Genomic DNA, 25,323 nt, shown 5'->3' on the forward strand with positions numbered 1-25,323 from the left:
TAATTTCACCTTTCACTTTTTTCTCTCCCGGATTAACCGAGTGCAGGCGGGTGGGAATGATGCAGAAGCCATTTTTGCAGGGCGGGCGGTGGCGGGGGGGTGGTACACATGCCCAGGCGGGTTGGAGGGGGTGGGTCTTGCTCTGCGGAGTGATGTGACATGTAAATTACAGCCACGGTGAGGTTGCTTTAGCACGGGGTGACTTGAGGAAGATGTCGAAGTTAAAAACAAGAGAAAGCACCCTAAGAATAGAGTTCCGGATGGGAGGACAGGAGCAGGCAGCTCCTGCCTGGGGTGGCCAGCCCGCCTCGCTCCTCCAGAAGCCCGCCAAGCCCCCACAGGCGAGCTGAGGAGGACCCCCCCCCCAACACACACACACCAGCCTCATGTTGGGGAAAGGGGGCAAACACCTTGTGTGGGTGCTCAGGCTGCAATAACTTGGGGACATGCGAAGTGTGGTCCTGGGTGGGCTGCTTGGTCGTGAGTGCAGGGAAGTCGGGAATGGGGGTCCTGCTCCCCTAGGCGCCAGCAGAGGCAGGAGCCGTTCTGACCATCCCGTCGGAGATGAGACCGAGAGTGGGTCCACTTCCCTGGCTCGTGCAGGCTGAAAATCTTGCTCTGGGAGAAAAAGAGAGGCTTGGATACACAGTGACAGCAGCAACAATAACTGTTGCCCTTTTAGTGTGCACTGAGTATGCACCGGTAGTGTTCTGAGGTGCTCACTGAGCTCTCCACTCCCTGTGTGAGGTGGAGGTATGGGACCAACCTCGTGTGGTGACTGTGAATGAAGGCTCTGGGGCCAGGGGTGTCTATTAAAGCACCCACTATCTGCACAGCAGCCTGAGGTGAGTTTTTCTGCCCTACTGTGCCTCACTGTCCACATCTGTACAATGGAGAGATGGGGGGTGTCTGTGCCCTGGGGATAGGGTAAAGACTAAATGAGTCTGTATATGGAAAACACTTAAAACAGAGCCTGGCACATAGTAAGTGCTCAGTGCACACTCATCTTCTTGACCCTGTTTATAGATGGCAGAACTGAGGCAGGCAGCCATGCCTCGCCCAGCTGGGATGCATCGGGATTCAGAGACTTGTGCTCTCCTGGCCTGTAGAGGTTGTCTGTGGAGGAGAGTGGGGCCTGGGGCAGGACGTGAGCCAGACCCAGGGACAGACTGTCTTTCTAGTGCCACAAAATGCCCCAGGCAAAGCAGGAACCTCCCTATAAAGTTCCCCGGAACAGTGCAGAAAGAGGGAGAAGGAGGGAGGGGCTGGTATATGAGAATCGCAGAAGAAAAGTAAAAAGGACAAATGCAGAATGGAAAGCACTTTGCTGGTGGGGATGGTCCCGGTGGCCCAGGGGTGAGGCCCAAGTCACCTGCTGTGCTCTGGCTTTGGGCTAGAACTTGGCTCTTGGTCAGGGTCTCCTCCGGTTCATTGTCTGTGCCCTGCCTTGCGTCTTCCCTCCTCCTTCCCGCTGACCTAAATCAGAGCTTCTCAGAGCGAGCCAGCAAAGTGGAGTAGGCAGCCGAAGCCTCTGGGACACTTGTTTAAAATGCAGGTTCCTTGATGGATTCCTAGACCGACACTTAGTTGATCTGGAGCCCAGCCTGGATGGACGTTTGCACTGTCACCAACACCTCCCCCCCCGCACCATGGTTTTAAATAAACACTTAAGCCTCAGGGAATTTCTGCTGGAGAAACTGAGGACAGGAGGGACTGCCCAGAGGGCACAGAGCGGGCAAGGAGCAGAGATGATGTGTCCGGGCTGAGATGAGCAACGGCCTGTGTGCTGCTGCTCCTTCCTGTCCACATCACCCTTCCTCCCCCCTGCCCCGTTCCCAGCCCTCCCTCGGGGCTCCGGTCCTCCAGAGCTCATAGTTTCCCAGGGAGGAGACCCTGCAGGGGTAGGGGGAAGGAGGGATGTCCGGCTCCTGGGGCACCGGCTAACCTCTCCGGGCAGGTGGGGATGGGGTATGGAGGGGGGAGAAAGCAGTCTCCCACATTGTCCGACCCCATGGAGCGGACATTTGCAGGCATTCACTGAGTTGCTCACTGGGCAGCAGAGGATCCTGGGCTGCGTCCTGATAGAGTCCGGATTGAGCTCGATTCTGACATTCCAGCTTCCCCTCCCATGGCTGGCCTGGAGCGAGCTTTGGGCCGGGCCAGGCTCTGAGTGGGCTGCTTGATTAGGACTGACAGGCAGTCATGGCTTCTCCCAGGCCTCGGCACAGACACGGTGTGCCAGAAATCTAGAGGATTCTAGAGGAGATGACTACAAAGCCGTAGTAACCATATTCCTCTCCTGGAAAGAGGAGTCTGGGGGACTCCATCATCCTCGGCCCCCGCTTCCTCGTGTGGCCCATCGGATGCCCTGGATCCCTGGTGGGCGGGGGGAGGGGGGGCTGGTGGGCTGGAGGTGAGCCCTTGGGGTCTTTTCTGCTTGCACAGACCCTGGCTCTGAGTTCCAATCTTGCACACCCTCGCACATCAGCCTCCCTCCAGAAGCAAACACAGAGCTAGCTACCAGGTAGCTGGGCAAGGGACCATGATTTATCGGCGGGTTGGAGAAAACGGTGTCAGCGTGAAGATGCTACTGGTGGATGACGGTAGCCTCAGAGGAGTGAGGGTGGGGGTCACCCCCCCCAGAACTGCTCCTCTCCCTCTCCATACCCCTCTCCTGCTCCCTGTCGAGCACCCCTTCCTACCCGAGCCCCTGCCGTGGGTGGGGTGTGTGGAAGGTAGCATGACGAGAGCTAAAAACAGCTGCATTGCCTGACTTCAGACATGGGCTCTGCCGCGACACACAGGCTGTGTGATCTTGGAGAAGTTACTTAACCTCTCTGTGCCTTTGTTTGCTCCTCTGTAGCACGGAGCTAATAATGGCATCTGCCTGGCGGGGATAGCAGTTAGGGCAACGGCTGGCACATTTTCAGCTCTTCTTGGAGTAGAAGGCAGTTCCTGAGCATGTCCTCCATGTTTGTGGGGAGGAGGATGCCATCCAGGCTCTCGCTGTGCCCAGGAGGCCTTGGGAGGAGGGCAGGCTTTGTCCCGGAGGTGGTGTTAACCTGGAAAGTGGCTCCCCAGGAGGCACGGGACTCCACGCCTGGGAAGTTTCCATGGGGAAAGTCTTCTCTACATGTTCTTTTGGGTGGGAGCCTCTCCGTTGTGGGCAGTGGTCCTGCATATCGAGGGAGGCTTATCACCAGTGGTAGATTTATCCCAGAGCCGTGCAATCTCTTACGTACTTGTTGGCTTCCTCGCGAGGCTGTAAAGTCACCGAGTACAGAGACTGTTCCGTCCACCTCTGGCCTGCACCAGAAATGCTTACTGAGCTGCCCCAGGGGCCTCCGTTTGCCAGGGATGAGGGAAGCAGCAGGGAAAGGGTCTCCCTCCCCTTGTGGAACAGATGGTCTGGCTGATTAAACGGCCGTGAGAAACGTAATTACAAATGTATGTGTGCTAAGTGCTGGAAAGATCTAGCATCTCGAGGGGCACATGAGAAACGTTTGCACGTGGTCAGTGGACAGGTAGCAACGTGACTGACGGCCGGGACGATGACCGATGACACGGGAATGCGTGCAAGTCTCCTGGTAGGGTCCTTGAGGACGGGCTCCCCAGGGATTCCCAGTGGTTACGACTGCCTCCCCCCAGGGGGCTGGCAGGGGTGCAGGGCTCAGAGGAGCATTGGGGTGATTTATTCCTGTGGGCCAGCCAGGAGCAGACATCCCCAAACCAGAGCTGGGAGAGGTGGGGACAGGCACCCTGGGGCCCCTGGCCAGTCCGTCCAAGGACCGGTGTCCCCACAGAGTGGTAAAAGCAATGACAGGGATGAGACCTCACCCTCCCCATCTCCCTCACCTCTAGCCGCCAAGAGGGTGCTCTAAAAGACATTTGTGTCCACTTCTAAGTACCTCTGTCCCCCTAGTTCCATGATGCTTAACACCCGATCTAATGTCTCTGTTGATCTGTTATTGGATTTCATTGAAATTTGCACAGACCCCATTATTAAGCAACACAAGGGTGTCCTGTGATCGCAGGTATTTGTAGAAAGAGAATAACCAGCCGGTGAAATAAGGAATATGCGAACCTTTGGAATCTGGCCCTTGTTTCCATGATTGTCAAAGCCTTAGTGGGAGACTCCCTTCTGGGCACCCCTTGAGGGTGTCAGCCTGAAAAGAGGGTTTGGGGAGATGGTTGCCTGATGCTGGGCATCATGGAGAGGCTGGCCCTCCCCCACCGGAAGGCACCAGGAGGAAATTCCCCACCCTGGGGCCTCCCTCCTTGACCTTGGGGAAATTCCATGCTCCCCCTCTCCAGGGTTCTCTGGGTCCTTCCTGCCCCTGGTCTTTCCTGCCGCGCCACGCTTCCCTCCGGACGGGGCATCTCGGCCCTTCCACCAGGTGTGTGTAACCCAGAGGAGGGCACTCCTGTCCTTGGCTGGGACCATAAGAGAGACCCCGGCCCCTGGCAGCCGGGGCAGGATGTGGGACGATGCCCATGCGACATGTACTCAGCAACCCGTGAGCCCCTGAACCCCGAGGTCAAGGCTGGGGGCCTGTGGGCCTGACTTAGCTTGCAGAGAAGTTTCTTTGCCTGACACGCTGCTGTTGTTGACGTCCTCGCCGTTATTCCCATTAACTTTGAATTACGTGCCAACCTTTAAACCTGGAGACGCTTCACGCAATCATCCCGATTTGCAGCCCCTCTTGGGTCGTGTCACCCGACTGGCAACCCACCGGGCTCCTCCTGCCGGCTTGCCAACAGTTTGCAGGAGCCAAGAGGAATCTGCTCGTTAGAAGGATCTCGAAGCCCCTGCCCCTTCCCAGAGCGGAGGCCGGTCACCCCCACCCAAACTGCGGCTTCTACACAGGCAGCCCCTCGCCCATTTGCATGGCTGCCTCGCATTGGAGTTTGTGGTCTCTGTCCAGAACCCCAGGGCTTTCTGCACCGTTCCTCCCACATCAGCAGGTGTGGGCTCCCCAAGGTTCTGCAGCTCCCACAAAAAAACTCCCTGAACGGGCTCCCCAGAAGCAGATCCCGGGCTTGAAGCGACATCAGCAACAGAAGTGGCAAAACCGTTTCCACCTGGCGGGGAAAGCCAGGATGTCGGGGACATGCTCGGGGAGGAAGGTCTGAGACAGGCCCCAGGAATGTCTGCACTGCCCTCTCCTGGGCGAGGGCCAGCCCCAAGCACCCGTCCTTCGTGATCGCTTTCAACTCTTTGTCTGTAGAATACATACAGTGATTAAAATGCACACGGTAACCTCTCCGCTGCCTACTTCCTGTCTCTGGAAGCCGGGGATGTCCTCAGCTTCTAGGATTCTATACATAAATAACCAAATGTGTCCATATTTTTTCTTCCTCCCCCCCTCCACAAATGGTAGCGACTCTAAATACTATTTGATATCTTGACTTTTTTCCTCCCGTTGAGTCATAGGACCTAGACTTTCTCCCGATGTCTTCGGCTATCCATGCAAACCCCAAGAGGTGCACCCCTCCCCACCCCACCCCCGCCCCGCCACCGTCCTGTGCTCTGTTTAGCCACTCCCCTGCTCCTGGGGCTGTGTTTTTCTGCTACAGATGGTCTGAAAGGCTGTGTGAGCGTGTCATTGCACACACGCACGCAGATACGTCCGCAGAGCGCCCTTTTCCGAATTGCAGTTCCTGGTTTGTGGGTTTGAGAAGTCCTATTACACTGCCCTTCAGAGCACTGGGACCAGTTCCGGCCCCATTGGGGTGGGGGTGGGTGCTGTTGCCCCTCACTTGAAATGTGAGCCCCTGGAACATCCCTAACCTTCAGGGCACATTCTCTCAAGCTGGCGCTGACGGGAGACCTCGGCAATGCTGTGTTCCGGGGGCAGAGCCTTCCTGGCAGCTCCCAGCCTTCTAGACGAGGCATTTTCTTTCCTGTTTGTGCCCTGCAGATAAACTGCGTGACGTTCCCTCACCCAGACACGATGCCAGAGCAACAGCTGCTGAAACCGACCGAGTGGAGCTATTGTGACTATTTCTGGGTAAGCGTGCCTCAGTTTCCCCCATTGTGTGACACCACCATCCCCTCCTCCCACCTCTGGAGGACACCCAGAAGGGGCATGAAGGGTCTGGAGCTCAAAAGAGAGGGTCCGCTCCTGTCAATACCGGCTGGTAGATTGAGCATCCAAGGGAGAAATTTAAGACCCTCTTTGGAGTCCAGATTGTTCCATAAATCTCAGAGAATCGACAGGGTTTGCATGCGTTCAGGACAACACGGAAACCCCGGACTGAAGTCAGATAAATAGGAGGGTTACTTCCCCGCTGCTTGGTAAGGTCAGGAGACTAGAGCCGACTTGAGTGGAGGCGCCCGGGCAGCTCCGTTGGTGAAGCGTCTGACTCTTGGTCTCCACTCAGATCTCGATCTCAGGGTTGTGAGTTCAAGCCCCGTGTTGGGCTCCAGGCTGGCATGGAGCCTACTTGCAAAAAAAAGATGATACGTTTTATCTTAGGTGTATTTTCGCACAATTAAATAGGTATCTTTTGACAAATGCACGGCCCGCCTGCTCGGAAACTGGAGGAATAGCCCTCGGCGTGCACATTTTAAGTCTGCAATGACTTTCAAAGTGCGATTGCCTCCTTCTGGATTCACATAGTGCTGACGGTTGCTCAGCCTTGTGAACATATTAAAAGCCAGCAAATTGTACACTTTAGGAGGAAAAAAAAATCCCCAAAACACAACTTTTGCAGGGACCCCAAGGAACAATAAATAAACAAAATAAAAGCTGTTTGTTTCCTCACTGTGCGGGACGGATTGCTTTCCCGTTTTTAGATTTGCCAGCCAAGCACCGGACAGAAGTGCTGTGTTCCGTTGACAAGTCACTTGGGCTCTCAGAGATGCCCGGCAATTCCTGTTGCTCACCGCCCCCCGCCTCCTGCCGTGTTTCTTTCAGATCTCAGGGCGATCTGTGCGGACAGGGGCTGCAAACACTGTGAGGAGGGCTCTGTGGGGCCGCGGAGGTCAGAGTGTACGAGACTCTATAGGTTCCGGGAGCATGCTGGGTTTCCTTCTGTTTGCAGGCGGAAGCTGTTGGAATAAGATGTGATGTGGTTTAGAAGCAGCGTGCAGGAAGGGCTACGAGGGGGCTTGGTGGACGTCAGTCGCAGGTGCGGGACTCACAGAGGGATGGTGGCAGCTACAGAGAAGTGGCTGAGTTTAGAGACGTCGTCCCTAACGAGGGGCGCAGGAAGGGGGGCATTCAGGGGAGACTAGCTGGAGCCCTGGGAGTGCCCACTACAAGAGCTGGAGATCAGCACGCATGGGGTTTCACGTGGAGCTGTTGGGTAGCCCTGGGAACAATGAAATGTACTAAGCTTAAAAGTACTTGGAGAAGCTTTTAATTGTCCGGAGTAGCTGCCCCATGACTTGGTGTGTCCTGTGGGATAGTGATCTCCCCGTCCCAGGAGGTATTAGCAGTATGGCCCAGCGGGTTTTGTGTCAGGACAGCTGAGGAAAGGGGATCCCACGTTGGGGTGGGGGGAGGGGGTTGGTGGGAGGATGTCCATAAACTTTTTAAATGCTTGATGATAGGAAGTGGATTTCTCTCCATGCATCACCCACCCCTTTCCAGAATTCCCTTTTTCTAAAACTGCTCTGGAAGGGGTCTTAGAGATGCAACTCAGTCCTATTGCAAAGAGGGGAGGGTGGGCGGGGGATACAACCTAGGATTGGGAAGGCCTGACTGGGTCACCCGGAGGCTGAGCAGAGACAAGGACTAGGTCTTTTGGACCCTGGGACAGTGTCCTCACTGATGCACCTGCTGATATCAAAAGATGCCTTTTTAACCCCTTCCATTAAGTACCAAAACATCTGACTCTGCATTCCTGATGGGGAAGGGCTGTAATGGGGCAGACCACGGCTTTAGGTGGGGTACCTGAGAAGTCTCAGAGCCGAGATGATGTCCTGCAGGGAAGGGTGAACCTAGGGGCTTCTGGGCAGGAGGCAGGACGTTGCGGGGAGGGGCAGGCAAGAAAGAAGTATTCAGGTGTCCTTGAGGAAAGTGCAAGCAAAACAAAAGAAAACATTTAGTTTTGAAATTTTGAGAGTATTTGCTTGCAAAATGGACCCAGTACTGAGCTCTCATTTCATTGACTTGGCCATCTTCCCCGAATCCCAACTTACTTAAAAGTGGACGGATATTAGATAGCACTTACCGAGCGTTTAGTGTCCGGCGAACACTGTGCCAAGCCGTTTCCAGAGGTCACTTATCCCGAAATGACCTCTGGAGGCGGGCACCAGTATTCCCCAGCTTCACAGATGAAGCCACTCAGGCTTGGACAGAGGGGAGAGCTCGCCCGAGGCTTCCCAGCTCGGATGTCAACCCTGGCACCCTGCCCTTTTCCAGAGCTCCGGCCTCCCTTCAGTTGGGTCTCTCCCGGAAGCCCCTGTGATCTGGTACGAATGTGAGAGAGTGCCACTGCCTGGCCAGTACAGGGGGCTGACAGGAGACCAGAGGGCTTACGGTGAGGGTCACTTGACCCTCAGGCCACAGACTGCCCCAGCTGAGTGTCAGGCCACCAAGACTCCCTGGAGCTTCCTGCCAGCCTCAGCAGCTACCTGGAGGGAAGCAGTAGGTGTTGGCCAATGGGAGCTGCTGTTCCTGGCCACTCCCCCTTCTTCCTCTTCTTTCCCAGGTTGGGAGAATCGAAGGTCATGGGTGTGGGGGAGGGGCAGCAGCTGCAGGGCTCAAGTCTGAGTGTGCCTGTGACGGTGGGGGTGGGGGCAGCAGGAGAGACACAAGGTGGGACAGTGGGCACAGCCTCCCTCTTGGGCTGAGGTCCCGTCTCCAGGGGCACCCGGGTCCCTTTGGGGACGGCTTTCCCCATGCTCCATTCCCTGCCGCTCTGGACACCCCTGTCACCTAATGTCTTGTGCTTCTGTGTCCCTTCTAGGCTGATAAGAAGGACCCCCAGGGCAATGGCACGGTGGCTGGGTTTGAGCTCCTGCTTCAGAAGCAACTGAAGGGCAAGCAGATGCAGAAGGAAATGTCAGAATTCATCCGGGAGAGGTGAGGCCCACGCCCCCCACCCCAGCTCCCATGGCCACAGACAGCGCCCCTTGGCCCCTCTGAGCCTGAGGTCGGGGAGCAGCTGAGCCTGAGATCAGGGAGCGGCTGGGATGAGCACTGGCCGCCCAGCACTGGGCCTGCCTCGTGCCATGGGGAACCTGAGACCCAGGGCACCAGCTGTGACTCTTGGGACAGATCTAACCTGCAGATGTGTTGCTAAGACCTCTGATAGGTTTAAGGTTTGGACCAACATTTTTTGTTTTTTAATGGGTAGATCTTACCTTACAAGCTGGCCAGTTGGCTTGTCTTGAGAAGGCCGAAAGTCTGGCAAGCACGGCTCACACAACAATGGGCCAGAGCCAGATGGCAACGCCCCGGAGAGGGAGCCGGAGGTCTGGTTTGCTGCAGTCTCCACCACTCTCTACTGTCTCCCCACACAGACTGCTTAGCTCCTTGACTTTCCTGTGTGGCCCTCATTGGAAGCCCTGTCCCTGTCATAACAAAAAAAGGAGAATGTTGTCTTGTAATTCATCTTTGAACCCAAACTGTGTCCCAGACCTGGGCTTCTAGAACCCACTCCCCCATCCCTGCATCCAGGGAGCTCCTGTGAGATGGAAGTGTCAGGTGAGGTCATTGTGACCAGCACAGGGGTTACAATAATGGTTTTGCTGAAGGAAGGTTTGTCCGAATGTAAAAGAGGAAACCAATCCAGCCTGATAGAAACAGGAAAAAGTATAAGGAGAAAAAATTCCTTCTCTACCTTCCTGCCTGTTAGTCCCTCCAAGGTCTGAGATCCTATAAAGTACACACTTACCAGCACACACGTGCACACACGTGCAGACACACACCCCACGTGTGCACACGCACATACACATGACTTGCCACCCGGAGTTTCCAGGGCACGCTGGACATACTTACAGCAAATGGCAACGTATTTAAGAAAGCTATTTAATGATAACACTAATGTAATAATAACTCTTTGGCATTTTAAAGCACCTCTTTTCCTTAGGAGGCCTGTTTTCTGTTTGTATCATCAAATCTCTCTTTTATGAGCCGTTACGCCGGCAGGGAATGAAGTGGAGTGTGAACACACACGCCCTGACATGTCCTGTGAGCAAATAAATGGAACCTGCCATTACAGAACATGCTGGCCTTCCGTGAACAATGCAGACTTTTCTTGGGAGGCCCTCCTGAGCCAGGAGAGGCGAGAGTGGAGGTGGAGTGTGCTGGGCTTGGGGACTTGCCGAGGCCCTGGCATAGGACAGCTGGGCAGGGCTTGGAGGGGAAGGCGTGCCTGGCCGGTGTGGTTGGCATCGAGGTGGTTTGGAGATGTGAAGCTAGGAGAGAGATGTGTTGGCCACGGGCTGGAGCTTGCATGCTGGCCACCGGCGTCACCCTGGGGAGGGCAGAGTGATGGCAAGGGAGTGACAGAGTAGGAGAGAGACTCCAGCGGGCCCCGGAACCCGGCCAGAGGTGGTGGGGAGGGCAGAGCCGTGAGAGAGGGAATGTGGCTGTGGGTCTCTCGGGGCAAGGCAGAAAATCTTACTCAGAATGATGGCAGGGGGCTCGGTGAGGACCCCCGTTCCATATCACCACACCTGTGGGCCTTCAGCTTCCGAAGCCGCCAGCCAGGAGCAGGTGCTGAGGCCCTCGGAGTGTCTCTGGGGCTTCCCCGTTTGCTGAGTGACGGGGCTCGGGGCTTCGGAAGGGTGGCCCCGGGTGTCCCAGTGCAGCCCAGAGGAGCAGTCAGGCGGTGAGCATTGCCTTTGACAACACTCGAACACCACGGGCCAGTTAAGACAGAACGCTCCCGAGAGAGTTGCCTGGAAAGTGTGTCAAGGGCCCCCCTGTTGGAAGTGAAATCCAAGGTGACTTCCCTCTCTAGGGAAATGGGATCAGCCCCAGCTCTGGGCACTGCCTGGTTTCCATGGAAATACTTGTGCCCTTGCAGGCTTGACAGCTGGAGGCAGGAGGGGGAGGAGGGGCGCTGGGAGGCCACAGCGGGGAGGTGGTGCTCCTGCTTCCCAGGGGCTGCTACCACTTAGGAGGTCCTAGGTCCCAGGTTCTGGGGCCTGGAGGGAGACAGCCCTGGGGTCCCTGTTGGTCCATCATGAGTTACATCATTGATCTAAGGGCCTCCTGTGTGCAGCCCTGGGCTAAGAGCCGTGTGAACGGGAGCACTTCTTCGTGGCCCAGGAGACAGATAGAAACATCTTTTTTTATAGATGAGGAGATAGAGATTTGCGCAAGTTCGTCCAGCCAATGAAGATTTTTTTAAGGGCCTTGACCTCTCAGAGCCTGTGGTCTAGTGGGTTTCTATCTGCAGTCAGTAAGCTCTAGGACTGCAGGTCAGACCCACGGAGCCAGAATGAGGTGGGTGGTTGCCCAGTCTGGCACTGGAGAGCTGACCTGTTGGGTTTTCTCGCTTTGCAGGATAAAGATCGAAGAGGAATATGCAAAAAACCTAGCTAAGCTCTCTCAGAACTCCTTGGCTGCGCAGGAGGAAGGGTGAGTGGGGAGGACGGTGATGGGAATGGAGAGGAACCACCAACAGGAAGGGGGGAATTTTTCCTCATCAATCCCTGATCCCTGCGCGGTCCCACTGAAATGGGGAAGTTTGCCTAGACCTGGCTCCGAGGGGGCAAATTCCACATTAACTTCTCTCTAGTGGACAAGGGCCTCCCACCCCCTCTGCCCTGTTAGCTGGACGCTATCCTGCCAGACACTCACCCCAGCACCCCTCTCTCTGAGGGCAGGCTGGTGAGACACCGGGTGAGAGAGGATTCTAGACCCAGGCCCTCGTTTAGAATTCTCTCCCGTGAGCCCGAAGCCCAGGCTCCCCTCCCTCTCCAGCTACAGTGGTCCAGACCTCCTTGGGTCAAGCCTGGGCTGGGGGAGGCTCAGTCCCACCCTCCCAACCACAGAGGGGTCCCTAGCGGTGGAAGACTTAAGGCTTCTCTGCTCATCTCTTGACAAAGACTTGCAGCCTGCCCTGGGAATGTAAAATGGTGTTTTCCACCATGGAAAACACTTTGGCAGTGCCTAGGAACACAAACCAGGATTACCGTACGACCCAGCAATTCTGCTCGTAGGTTCAGACCCAGAAGAATTGAAAACAGATACTCAGACAAAATACATGTACCCACGTGTTCATAACAGCATGATCCATGATTGCCAAAACGTGCAAACAATCCAGAGGTCCATTAAGGGACGGACCGATGAACAAATGGTGTCCATGCACACTGGATATGTGATGCAGTATTATTTCACCGTAAGAAGGGAAACAGCCCTGACCCAGGCTACCGTGTGGATGAAGCTTAGAAACATCCTAAGTGAAAGACGTGGGATGAAAAGAGTGCATGTGATGGGATTCCATTTATATGAAATGTGCAGATAGGCAAAGCCATGGAGGTGGAATGAGGTGGGTGGTTGCCCAGGGAGCGGGGAATGGAGGGTAACAGCTTCACAGGTTTGGGGTTTCCTTTTGGGGGTGCATATTCATCTGCTTGGGCTCCTGTAACAGAATCCTACAGATCGGTGGCTTCCATGACACAAATGTAATTTATCCTGGTTCTGGAGGCTGGGAGGTCCAAGATCACGGTGCCAGCAGGGTTGGGGTCTGGCATGAGCCCTCCTCTTGAGTTGCAGGTGGCCGCCTTCTCCCTATGGTTTTCCCTCCCTGTGGAGAGAGAACAGGCTCCCTGGAGTCTCTTCTTGTAAGGACAGGAATCCCATTGAATCAGAGGCCCCTCCCCTTTGACCACATTTGACCTTAATTACTTCCTTAGAGGCCCCGTCTCCAAGTAACAGCCACACTGGGTGGCTTTGGCGGGGACACCACCATTTGAATTTGGGGTGGGGGCTTAGGGTTTCAATATACGAATTTGAGGAGCCACACTGGGTTATAGAGCTTAGGGCTTCAACATATGGGTTTGGGGGGAACACAAACATGAATTTGGAGTGGGGGCTTAGGGCTTCAACATGTGGCTTTGGGGAGGACACAAACGTGGGATTTGGGGTGGGGGCTTGAGGGCTTCAACATATGAATTTGGGGGCTACACTGGGGTATGGGGCTTAGGGCTTCAACATGTGACTTTGGGGGGGGCACAAACATGAATTTGGGGTGTGGGTCTTCAGCATATGGATTTGGGGGCTCCATAACGGGAATACAAATGTTTTGGGCCAGGGTAGAGGTGAGAGTTGCACAGTATAGTGAGTATACCTGGTGCTCTTGGATCACCCTCTTTAAAACAATTAGTTTCACCTAAGGTGGATTTTTGCCTCCATCATAAAGGCAACTGGGCTCGGGAGGGGAGAGCTGAAAGGCCCCGCCAGTTCTTCTCCCCAGTGCCTACCTCGCTCTGGGGCCGGCTGTGCTGGAACCCCTCCTGCAAGGGGAAGTGAGCCCCGAGGACGGAGGTCGTCCTGTCCTGGGTGGCTGTGGTCATCAGAGGGCCGCCCGCACACCTTGAAGCCTTCAGGGGACTGGCTGTGCCAGCCCCATGTGGTTTTCATTCTGGCCTCTCTGCGTGGGCTCGCTGTGCAGCCGAGAGGCCGTCTCCGTGTGGTTTGCCACCGACACAGTGGGCCACAGGGCGGCCCCTGCAGGCCCAAGGGGCTCCTCTGCAGAAATGAGCCCACCCCCGGTGGCCCCCTTCCACCCCGCCCACTGGGCCCTGAGATGGGGGTAGGAAGCGAGGGTGGGGGCAGTAGAGGGGGTCATGGGAGGTGTCCCCCCTCCACCCTGGCATGGAGGCTTTCTTAGATATCCCCTGCCCTGCAAATGCAGTGCTGCTCTCGGGGCTTCCGGCTTCCACCTCCTCGGCCTGGGCCACTGCCAAGGACACTGCAACCTGCCAGAGGGCTCAGCATATGCTCCCCGCTGCACACGCCAGGCCTGCGCCGCCACGCCGTGCACACACATGCCCTTACAGACATGGACCGCGCAGCACACTCCCACTCGCCTGCATGCACGCCGTGCCCCTGCAACATGGTCATGAACGCATCCCCTGCCGTCGCGGCTGCACACACACACGCCTCCCAGCGGAGTGTGTGTATGAGGGGTGAACACGTGGAGTTCCCCTCCCCACCACAATGTGCAGCAGTGCTGTTTGGCACTGACACACAGCTTTGGACATGAGCGGGGTGCCGGAGCCCAGAACCCTGGGGCAGTCCAGGAAGATGCTGGTGGGGGAGGGGCGGGCATCAGGCGCTGCGCCCAGGTCCGATTCCGCAGGGTCTGTGCGCTGGTCATTTATTCCGTCTCCCGTCTTTCTCGCCTGTGTGGGAAGGAAATGGGATTTGGGTCTTTTCTCGTTGGTAATGGTGACAGTGGCGTGCGTTTCCATTGGGCATGCCTCAGACTGCATTGCGATGGAAATATATGTCAGGTTTTATTTCTTTCATTAACCTCTCACCAGATGAAAAAAATCTGTCTTCAAGTGAGAGAATCTCTAAATTGCTTTTTTTTTTTTTCCTCCTGAATTCCAGGGGGCCTGGAATTCTGGCGTTGAGGGGGCAGGTGGACGGCGGAGTTCTGGGCGTTTGCAGCAGTGTCCGCCCACCTGTGAATGCCCAGCCTGGGTGGGGGGGGCAGGACCTTGACCAGAGCCTGACACTGGGCTTGCCCCTTCCCCACAGCCTCGCCCAGGTGACATTCTAAGGCTCCTAAGGCAGTCCTGGGGCAGGATTTTATGGAACTCGTTCCCTGATGACAGTAGGCTCAGACTCTGGACCACCCAGGGCCCTTCTGGCTTCTGAGCTCTCCCTTGTAGGCTCGTGGGTAGCTCGGCTGCAGGGATAGACCCTCTCTGTCTGCCTTCTTTTGAGTTCCCATTCCTCCCAGGCCTGCTTTTGCATGGCGCCCAGCTCTCGCTCTAGGTCTGTGATCCATCTTGACATAATCCACATGTAGGGCATCGGGTGAGGGTCGAGAGTTCTCTTTTTTGCCCTGTGGATATACAGTTGTCTCTGCCCATTTGCTGAGACCATCCTCCGTCCCTCACAGAGCTGCTTGGCCCCTTTGTTACACGTAACTTGCCTGTATCTGGGTGTCTGTCTCTGGACCTGGTATCCTGTTCTTCTATCGGCATGACCCCCATGACTGTTCCTTCCCCCCCCTTTCCTTTTCTTACCCCTCCTTCCCCCCTCCTTCCCCACCCACCCATCTGCCAAATCAGGGGAGGGGCCAAGCCGCCCAGCTTCCAGAAGCTCAGGCCCTTGCAAACCAGCTTGGAGCACCCCATTCCTCACTCCCACTCTCCAGTGAGCTCCCCAGGGATCCCCAGCCAGGACCACCCCAGGGGACCTTTCTCTGCTGCCAGACTCCTAGAAAGAATTGCTCAGTCCTTTCCTTTCCCATGAGCCAGCACCACAACCAGACAGGCTGGGCCAGTGGCCACAGAGACTTGTTTTGTTCTGTTGGGCAGTTCTCAGCTGCTGGTGGCCCCGCTGGAGGCCCATGCTGCCTTTTTACATCAGCTTTGCCACCCCACTCACGTTTTATGGATTCTCGGGGGGCAAGTGGCTTTTTGATGAAATGGAGGCACCTGCAGGGTCAGCCTGGGTTTACTGGCTGGGGGAAGAGGTCTGGAGCCAGGACCCATGGGTATTGCTGGAAGCAAATCGAGGCTCAAGGGTTCCAAGTCGTGAAGGGCACCAGGGCCGCTTGTGAAAGCCCTGGGGATTTCGGGAGATCGCTTCTGTCTGAGACGTCTCCTTGGAGTAGAAAGTGATTAGCTTTCAGGACTCTGTCCTCCTCCAGGAAGGTGTGGGCAGCACCAGAGCTCCCAGCCCAGATCCAGGACTGGCAGGAGCCCCGCCTCTGTGGAGGAGGATGGACGGCCTTTCCTGCTGTGTGGGTGTCTGTGAGAGGCAGCCTGGGGGTCTGTCTCCGCTCCCCCTTGGAAGTCTGGCCACTGGAGGCTTATCTGCAGGAAGGGCTGTTGCGGCACTTTTTTTTTTTTTTTTAAAGATTTTATTTATTTATTTGACAGAGCCAGAGAGCACAGGTGGGGGCCGGGAGGGGAATGGCAGAGGGAGAGGGAGATGCAGGCTCCTATCTGAGCAGAGAGCCTGGCACAGGACTCCATCCCAGGACCCCAGGACCCCAGGATCACAATCTGAGCCAAAACCAGACACTTAAACAACTGAGCCACCCAGGCATCCCTGCGTGGCCCCTTCTGTTTGCAGACGGCTTCTCCCTGAAAAGGCGGCTGGCCTTCTTCCTGGGTAGACCAACAAGCATTTGCACCGTCCATCTAGGAGCCAGGGGTGGGCCCCAGGAAGACACAGTGACAGTAATACACAGGTGTCCAGGCCCCCCGCCTGCAGCTGTACCCCATCTTCTTCTTGCCTCTCCCCGGCTTCTCTGAGTTTCCAGATGTTTCCCCAGTCTCTGCTAGCACCTGCCCCTCAGCTTGGTTTGGGCTGGCTCACAAGGAGATCCGCTATCCAACCCCCAGTGGGGGGGTGCTGAGATCTCTGATCCGGGTCTGATGTTCTCCCTTGTGTTGTAGGTCCCTGGGAGAAGCGTGGGCCCAGGTGAAGAAGAGCCTCGCAGATGAGGCGGAAGTCCATCTCAAGTTCTCTGCCAAGGTAAGGTGGCCCTGCGGCCTCTCTGGGTTGGTTCTGTGCAGCCATGTACTGCTGAGGGGCTCGCCGTGTTCTCTCCAGTGTGTCCCGCCGGCCCCTTTCTGTGGTCCATGGTGTGGATTTCTGGTGCGGGGAACCAGAGGCACAAAAGCAACCATCAGCCAGGGTACCCACTGTCCCCAGACGGTAGCATCAGGAGGCATAAATGTCCATCAGCATCTCAGAGAGTCGTAAAAGGTTGATAAGGGTTAGTAGTTATAAATACTTATTACCTTTGTTTTTAATATAATTTGCTAAGTGCAGATCATTGCATTTTTAATGATGGCCATCTTTAGCAACCAGCTCAGAGAATTCCTCCAAGTTTAGCGTTCAGCTCTGTGAGGTGAGGGTGGGTACCCCTCAGTCCCTCAGGGGACCCTCACTCTCCTTTGCTGGGCATGTTCTGTTTCTTCATGCTGTCAGGAGAGACTAGACTGTGCCCCAGACCTTGAGGACAGTGGGGTTTCTGTCCTGTTCACTCTGAATCACCAAATTCCATCTCAGGCTCTCATCTACTCTTCAGGGGAAAAAATAAACCCAGTGTCTAAAGGAAATAATTCATACTAAAGTGTGAATGACTGATGGGGCGACCACGAGCATGGTCGCCTTTTAAAGGAAGAGAGAGTAGCACCTTAGGGTAGTACCATTCTCGGGGACCTTTGCTTCTTGGGGTTCACGCTCTTTCCACTGCCCCCAGCCAGACACAGCAGCCCGACAAGGTGCTCGGGCAAAGCACTTAAACTCTGAGCTCCCGTTTTAAAATTGAAGGGCACACTGCCTCCTTTACTACCGTAGGAAGGTAGCATCTCCCAAAAGCAGCTGGCTGCTCCTCCCTGACTCCCACACTCTGCATTCATGGTTCCATCTGTTCTCCAGAGCTTTCCTCATAAGAATCACCATTCTGAGTTTGGAGGTCCCCATGGGAAGTGCGCTGTTGGAGGACAGGACTCCGGCTTTGTACACATCTTACCACCCCACCCGGGGATGGTCCCCTTGCACAGAGAGGGCACAATGAAGGGCTCACATGATTGGGACCCACGAAGGGGCTTTATAAAGATCTGGGGGGTGAGGAGAAAACATTGCTGTTAGAAGCCCCCTGCTTCAGAAGGATGTTAGCTCCCCAAGATTGGGTTGACCCATGACTCAGCCATGAGTGAGACTTTCTGGGCTCACAGTGGCACCCTAACCCGGCCACGAAGCCCTTGGTGGGAAATTTTTACCAGTCAAACGAGGTCTTTTTTCCTGCCTTGCACAAAGTAGTTATTTTCAAGCTGCCGACGGGGAAGTGTTCCCTTCAGGCCTCCCTTCTCGCGTCCCGACCCCAGGGGGGGTCTCCGCTGCTGGGGGAGATGGCTCGGGGAAGCTGCCTGTGTGCAGGAGAGCTGAATCCAGCCTCGGCAAGGTTACCTGCTGGGTCCCCAGGAACCCTGGCACACCCGGTGTTCATCAGCAGGACCCTCCGGTCTTGATTGTTTCCAGGGTGCTCAGCAGGTGGCAAAATGCTCTCCAGCTCAGATCCCAGTGGGGAGCGGTTCTGTCCCACAGGGTGTCTGTTGCGAGTAGTGGATTCTGAGGTGGCCCACACTTTTGTCTGATGTAGCTGTGCATCAGGGCCTCCCACAACACCCTCCGCACGTTTGATAATTTGCCGAATGGCCCCTGGAACTCAAGGAGACCTGTACTTAGGTTACCGGTTTATTCTGTATTAAAGGACATCATGAAGGATACGGATGAACAGCCAGGTGACAGGGTACGCAGGGTGAGGTCTGGAAGAGCCCTGAGCTTAGGAGCTTCTGTCCCCATGGACTTGACCAACTCACCAACCTCAAAGCTCTCCAAACCCGATGATTTATAGATTTTTGTAGAATTTTTATCCCGTGGGGATAATCGCTTATTAACTCCACCTCTGGGTCCCCTTCCCTCCCCAGGGGTTGGAGGAGGGGTGGGAGGTTTGAAGCTTCTAATCGTGGCTTGGGCTTTCCGGTGACCCAACCCCCATCCTGAAGCTTTCCGGGAGACCACCAAGGTTACTTCATTAGAACGAATGATGCTTCTCTCATCCAGGAAAAGCCAAGGGATTTAGGAGTTTTGTCTCAGAGACCAGATACTAGCTCAAAAGATGCCCCTCGCCCCAAACCGCTCAGGAGAGTTTCAGCGCTTTCAGGAGTTCTGTCTGGGAGCCGGGGACAAAGGCCAAAATACACGTTTGTTGTATTAGAGTATCCCAGTGGGTAAGCGTTCTAGAGGGTTCTGTGCAGGGAATCACTCCTTGGCCTTGGTTTTATCCACCATCTTGCCAGTCAGCATCTGCATATCACAAATGAGGGGGGGTGCAAATCAAGGCTCCACTGAGGCTCATGGTCACACAGCCTCCAGCTCTGCTCCGGGGGAAGCAAAGGGCGAGACTTAGTCAATCAGCCACTTGCCCCCCCCCCCCGGACCTTTTCTCTGGGCAGACTGGTGGCATTTAAGGCACAGGGGACTTCAACATGCTGCCGATGGGGGGTGGGGAGGGGGACTTGGGACCAATGTTCACGGAAACCAGATGTCCGTTGAGACGTCTGCTGCCCCCAGCCTGTCCGTCAGTGTTGGTGGCCTTAAGGAACCAGATAGCAGCCCCGTGGGAGGACAGTGGTTCCTTGAAGGCAAAGGGGCTCCAAGGGTTTATCCCTCTGCCGTGGATCATAGGGCTCCAATATGCCCGAAACCCATTTTAGCATCTGCTTCCAGAGGGCTCGTTGAAATTCCGAATGTTCCTTGCTGGGGGAGGGGCGGAGGGTGCGGGATGAGTGCTCTTTGAGGAAACTCAATTTTGTCAGGGCCAGTCTTTCAGGCCGTGCTTGTCTCCCGGTTCCAGCCACCGCTCCTGGCAACAAAGCTCTTAACAAAACAAGATTGCCATATACAAAGGAAGTGATACCTGGCTTCAGGCGAGGAAGGGAAAAATGGGAAAATTCTTTCTGATGGAAGAGAAGTCTAATCCGGCAGGAGAGACCATGCGTGCAGACGGGACATTTTAGGGGGACAGTGGGAGTCAAGAGACGTTGGGTTCTATGTTGGGGCTTTCCCTAACAAGCTTTGGGACCTGGGGACGAGTCTTAGCATCTCTCGGCTTCCTTTTTTTTTTTTTTTTTTTTTCTCCATGTGTGAAATGAAGAATTTGGACCAGATCAGTGGCTTGAAGCTTATTTGACTGGGACCCCCAGTCACACATTTCCCACAGGCAGCCACAACATGCAGGCGCCCACGCCCAGATAGCCACATACAGATACGCACACACGTGCATCGCCAAGACAGACGCTTCCCAAAGCCGCCCTTGTCCTTCTGCCTAAAATGCACTCCGGTGCTCTCTCTTTCTAATCCAAAAGCCAGCCCTGACCCTATCCTCCCCACTAAGCTGATTTCACACAACTCTCAGGCCAGCTCAGGAGGTCATGAGGGCAAGCGTCCGGGAAGGCCTTCTGGCCCTGGGCAGACTAAGGTGCTCAGACATAAAGAACAAGTAGGGACAGACCCCCAGCCAGCGTTCTTAAAGAAACAATTAGTGTTTTGAAAGCACACTTAAAAATATAGGAGAATCCGTGGGTTTCTATGGGATGGCATGCCTGTGACCACAAGTGGCATTACGTTTCCAGGAAGTCAGTTTGGAATCTGGGGGACACATTTTGGTGTATTGGCAGGTTCTGGGGCCCTTCCCCAGACTGCAGGACCTGGGGCTGGGACCCAGGAATCCTGAATGTTGACCCTCTGGGTAGCTCTTGGGCACATGGAATTCTGGAAATCAATTCACTTCCTAGGCCCTTGGAAAGCGACCCCCGAGTTACCAAAACAACAGGCTGAGTTCAGCCTCATCAGTCGCCCCCCCCCAAAAAAAATCAGGAGCAGGTGTCCACGGCAACTAAGTGAGGCCACTTCTCCGCCAATACCTGATCTATATGGGAAAGTGACCTGAGAGTGCTGGGCAGCTCCCAAGTGTGTAATGTCCCCCAGGCTGCCAGCAGGTGGGGCTATCTTCCTAGGCAAGGCCACTTCTGGGGGCTCAGAAAAATGAGGCATTTACATGGGGGGCGCGGTGTTTGGTTGGCTTGTGCTCTTTTTAGCCTTTGAAGGTCATCAACAAAGGCGTCCACTTCTCTCCCAGGCATCGGGCACTGAAGGTTGTGTCATTCTCGCAGGTAGTAAAGGGGCACCCGCCCCGCGCCAGCTCCAACCAGATGCTATGGACACAGCGGGACAAAGCCCGCAGGTCTCTGCCCTCTCGGAACTCCTAGTCACGTGTATTTGGTGGTTTAGGGCTACAAACACGGAAGTCCTGGGGGCTCTGGAGAAAAAGGGAGTGTGACAAGAGTCTGGTGAGGAGGAAGAGAGAGAAGCAGTAGAACCCGTGTTGGGAGGTCCTGTGTTCAGGGAAGCTCAGCTGAGCCTCCCAGAGGTGCTTCAGGAACAGGTGCAGGGCGAGGGACCCTGGAAAGCTGGAAGAGGGCCGTAGGAGGCCAAGTCGGGGGCCTTCGGGAGGCTGAGCCGAGGCACTCTAGGAATCTGAGCCGAGGTACTCTGGAAATCTGAGTCAGAGGGCTCTGGGATGCTGAGTTGGGGGCTCCGGGAGCTGAGTTGGGGGCTCCGGGGGGTTAGTTGGGGGGTTCTGGGAGGCTGAGTCTGAGAGCCTGTCGCCTAGGCTCTGGGCTGCTCCCCTGGCTCTGACCACAGCAGGTCCACAATGATCTGGAAAAGCTCTCCTTACAAAGGGAGTGGAATAGGGAGAAGAGAAAGTGCTTGAGAACCCAGCCCCTCTCTGGCTCTCAGGAGTAGGAGGCCGGGTCCCTCCGCCCGGAGGGAAGGTACACCTGTCTCCACGTGGGCTGGAGAAGTGAGTTCCTCCCAGCCTTGTGCGGGGTTCCCACCACAGCTTCCTCTAGCTCTGAGCCGTGTCCAGACCATCCTTGTCGCCTCAGGCACCTGGCTCATAGCAGACATTGAGCAAACAGAACTGACCCAAGCTCATCTCATTAAATGGCCTGCACGTGGCAGTCACTGTGCTCCGTGCTTGGGGATGAGGAGTTGGTGGCTTGGCTTCTGCCCCCAGAAAAATCCCAGTTTGGGAAGTCAGCAGCATCGGCTCAGGACCTGAGCAAAGTCCCGTGAGAAGCCGTGGGTGCCCGGAGGGGCAGGAGGCCGCCAGCAAAGGGGTCGGAAAGGCTTGGACACTAAGCCGTCGGTCTGTTGGTGTGAATCCTGGGGTCTAGCCAGCTAAGGCGACCCCCCAACCCAAGACCTGATGCATGGCTCCTTGCATCTTCCCTCCTGCACCGCTGATGCCCTGGGGTCCTAAGCGTGTCCCCCCCACACCCCACTGTCCTCAACAGCTGCACAGCGAGGTGGAGAAACCCCTGATGAACTTCCGAGAGAATTTCAAGAAGGACATGAAGAAGTGTGACCACCACATCGCCGACCTCCGCAAGCAGCTGGCCAGCCGCTATGCTGCGGTGGAGAAGGTGGGGGCCTGGGGGGGCCCAGCCTGGTGGCAGAGGCCTTTGTCCCCGGGTGGTGGGTTGGGGGTGGGGATGGGGGGGTATGCTAGCCTCCAGCTTCAGGGTGGGGTGTGGGACGGGGGCGTGTCCAGCCCCTGCCCGCTGCGGCCATAGAAGGGCCCCTCTGGCCCCAGAATGGGGTGGCAGGTGCCGTCATCTGCTCAGCACTGCTGGGGAAAATGTCCACGAACACGGGGAGAAGAGAGGACCCTTCCCCAGCAAAGGGGAGGCGGGGCCGGGGAACCCACGGGGCCGTCCCGGCTCAGAGCCCCGTGAGCAGCTTCCCTGTGTCATCGGACCCCAGGCCCGGAAGGCCCTCACGGAGCGGCAGAGAGACCTGGAGATGAAGACCCAGCAGCTGGAGATCAAGCTGAGCAACAAGACGGAGGAGGACATCAAGAAGGCACGGAGGAAGTCCACGCAGGCTGGTGAGTGTGGCCGTGGGCGCCCCGCCCCTCTGCCCCTCCCCCAGGGCCTCGGAGGCGCAGGAAGGGGGGGCTGGCAGGTGGGGTGCCCACAAGGTGCGTCCCAGGACCAGGCTGGGGTTGGGGGCTGTGGCGCTGTGTCCAGGCCCTACTTATGTGGAGCTCGGGTCAGGAGGTGGAGAAACTCCTCCCCGTGCCCAGAACTCACGCCTCCTGTCCACCCAGCCATGCCATGTCCCCAGCGAGTGAGGCTCCAGGGCTGCCCTGTGGTGATCAGGGTGATCCCTGCCCCCGCCACAGAGTCCTACATTTTGTCCCACAAAAGAACCGGATTTCAGAGTCTCCTGCAAAGATTTCCCTCCAGTGAGTTGGTTTCTGTTTCCACCTTGTGGCAAAAACTAGCCGATGCACAAGGAGGGGGAGGACGGCCTGTTAGAACCAGTTAAAAAAAAAAAAAAAAAAAAAAGCAAGAAAGACTTAGTCTGTATTTCTTCAGGACGTCCAAGTTGAAGGTCACGCCAGGACAATGCTGTTTATGGCTTTCTGGGATTAAAGCGCGTGCTGTCGTTAGGGTTCGGATCAGATGGTCTCCCTTCTCACCTGAGTTTCTGGTGCTCTGGCACAGTTAAACTGATTACAGGACGGAGCAGCTGCCGTCTGGACGGGACGACACAGTGGTGTAGAAATAGTCACAGAGCAGTGTAGTGTAGACTCGACATTTGATGGACAAAGATCTTAACCTGGTGGTGATAACCGGACCGGATCCAGAAATAGAAGGCGTAATATACTTAACTGGGGATTGGGAAGGCAAACCCGGGACGGGGAGAGCCTATTTCTTTTTTTTTTTTTTTTAAGATTTTTTATTTATTTATTTGACAGAGATCACAAGCAGGCAGAGAGGCAGGCAGAGAGAGAGGAGGAAGCAGGTTCTCTGCTGAGCAGAGAGCCCGATGTGGGGCTCGATCCCAGGACCCTGAGATCATGACCTGAGCCGAAGGCAGCGGCTTAACCCGCTGAGCCACCCAGGCGCCCCAGGGGAGAGCCTATTTCAATTCGTTCAACTTATTTCATTATTTTAAAAATAAAATTAGGTCGCCACTTGGCCAAAAATAAAAATGGTAACCAGCACTTAATATAAAATCTTATCCATTAGAGGATAATCACCATCAACACTTCCTCATGTCTGAATTCTTAAAAATGTTTTCTTAATATTTAAATGTAGACTCATTAGATCAGCTTCTCGTCTATGTCCCGAACTTATATTTTTACCGATGTAGCTTCGAGATAGTTCTGTCACTTGTATGTTTATTTACCCATCTGATCCCGTACGTAAGACTTTCTCAGTGGTCGAATGATGTTCTTGTGCTCTGAGATCAGACCCCCAATTTTTTTTTTCCATGTTTCCCGTGATGGACTCTTCTAGGACTTTGAGATGGTCGGTGGGTGTTCAACGATGTTGTCACTGTAGCTGCGTGTCTGTGAGTCTCAGTCCATGGAGGTAGAGAGCGTGGATGTGAGTTTCCGGGTCAGAGCGTTTGGTTTGTTTACGTGGCTGGTTCCAAACTGCTCTCTGGAGAGGTGTGTCCACTGTGGGCGTGTAAGGGATGCCCGTCCCCTAAGCTCTGGTCTGCACTGCGTGAGACCAGACTCCGCCATCCGAGCTGTCTGGTGAGAACCACTGTTTTGTTGGCGATGTACATTCCTTTTTGAGTGAATTTGAGCTTTTCGAAAATCAACTTCTCTGTGTCATCTGTGACTTTTTTCTGTGAACCGAACCGATGAACTCCCATCCTCTCCCGTGTTTCTTTTATTCTGACGGATGGATTGGCAACGATGAATGATAGGTCAGGAAAATTAACCTCTTGCGGTTTGAATTGCAAATATTTTTCCAAGGTTGCCGTTTATCTTTTTTTTTTTTTTCTTTATATTCCTTTCTTTTCTCTCCATGCCCTCCCCGACCTGGCTTGTTTTCTTCTCGAAATTTTTGGTAGAATGGTCTTTTTTTTTTTTTAATTTATTCATTTGACAGATAGAGATCACAAGTAGGCAAAGAGGCAGACAGAGAGAGAGGAGGAAGCAGGCTCCCGGCCGAGCAGAGAGCCGGACGTAGGGCTCGATCCCAGGACCCTGGGATCATGACCTCAGCCGAAGGCAGAGGCTTTAACCCACTGAGCCACCCAGGCACCCCTGGTCTTTTCCTCTTATTATAAGTTCTGGGTTTTGTGATTTAGAAAGAACTTTTTCAATATATATATTTCCGATCGCATTTTTTCTTTGGCTCCAGGTTTAAGAAGTAAACACATGCATATTTGAACCGCCAGGTATTTCTTTGAACTCACACCACTGCTTTTGGCCTTGGTCCTCAAGTTTTTATTTTTTTGTGTGTGTTTTCATTTCTCTCGTACCCTAGGTATTTTGCTGTCCTTCTCATAGTCTTGGTAATTAGCTTTTTATTTTCATTTCTCTCACATTCTACATAATCTCGCTCTTTGCACTTTCTAGTCCGTTTCAGCCAATTTCAGAAGAATGTTAATGTTTCCGCCAGCCAGAACCCTGCCTAGCAGTAGAGGTTTCTGGTCTTGCTGTTTGTGTATCGGGTTATTGTGGGTTAATCTGGTAACACGTTGTCTCAGCTCTACAGTTTGGAGTTACGCTGTGACAGAAGTGACCCATCCTCGTCCTTGGATCTCTGTGAAAAATTCT

General features: G+C 55.0%; 1 protein-coding gene across 6 annotated transcripts in view; it reads left to right on the plus strand.

Annotated features, from left to right (window-relative positions):
- The window catches only part of GAS7 (growth arrest specific 7), a 199,355-nt gene that overhangs the window by 166,463 nt on the left and 7,569 nt on the right, over positions 1-25,323 (plus strand). For all 6 annotated transcript variants that reach the window (XM_047707653.1, XM_047707655.1, XM_047707659.1 and 3 more), the window contains 6 exons: positions 5,922-6,011; positions 8,920-9,035; positions 11,469-11,543; positions 16,553-16,631; positions 22,031-22,159; positions 22,500-22,623. In XM_047707653.1, the coding sequence (XP_047563609.1) occupies positions 5,922-6,011; positions 8,920-9,035; positions 11,469-11,543; positions 16,553-16,631; positions 22,031-22,159; positions 22,500-22,623 (613 nt within the window). The remainder of the gene's footprint in view (positions 1-5,921; positions 6,012-8,919; positions 9,036-11,468; positions 11,544-16,552; positions 16,632-22,030; positions 22,160-22,499; positions 22,624-25,323) is intronic.

The sequence above is a fragment of the Lutra lutra genome, chromosome 16 (assembly GCF_902655055.1).
Source record: "Lutra lutra chromosome 16, mLutLut1.2, whole genome shotgun sequence".
Taxonomy (NCBI): domain Eukaryota; kingdom Metazoa; phylum Chordata; class Mammalia; order Carnivora; family Mustelidae; genus Lutra; species Lutra lutra.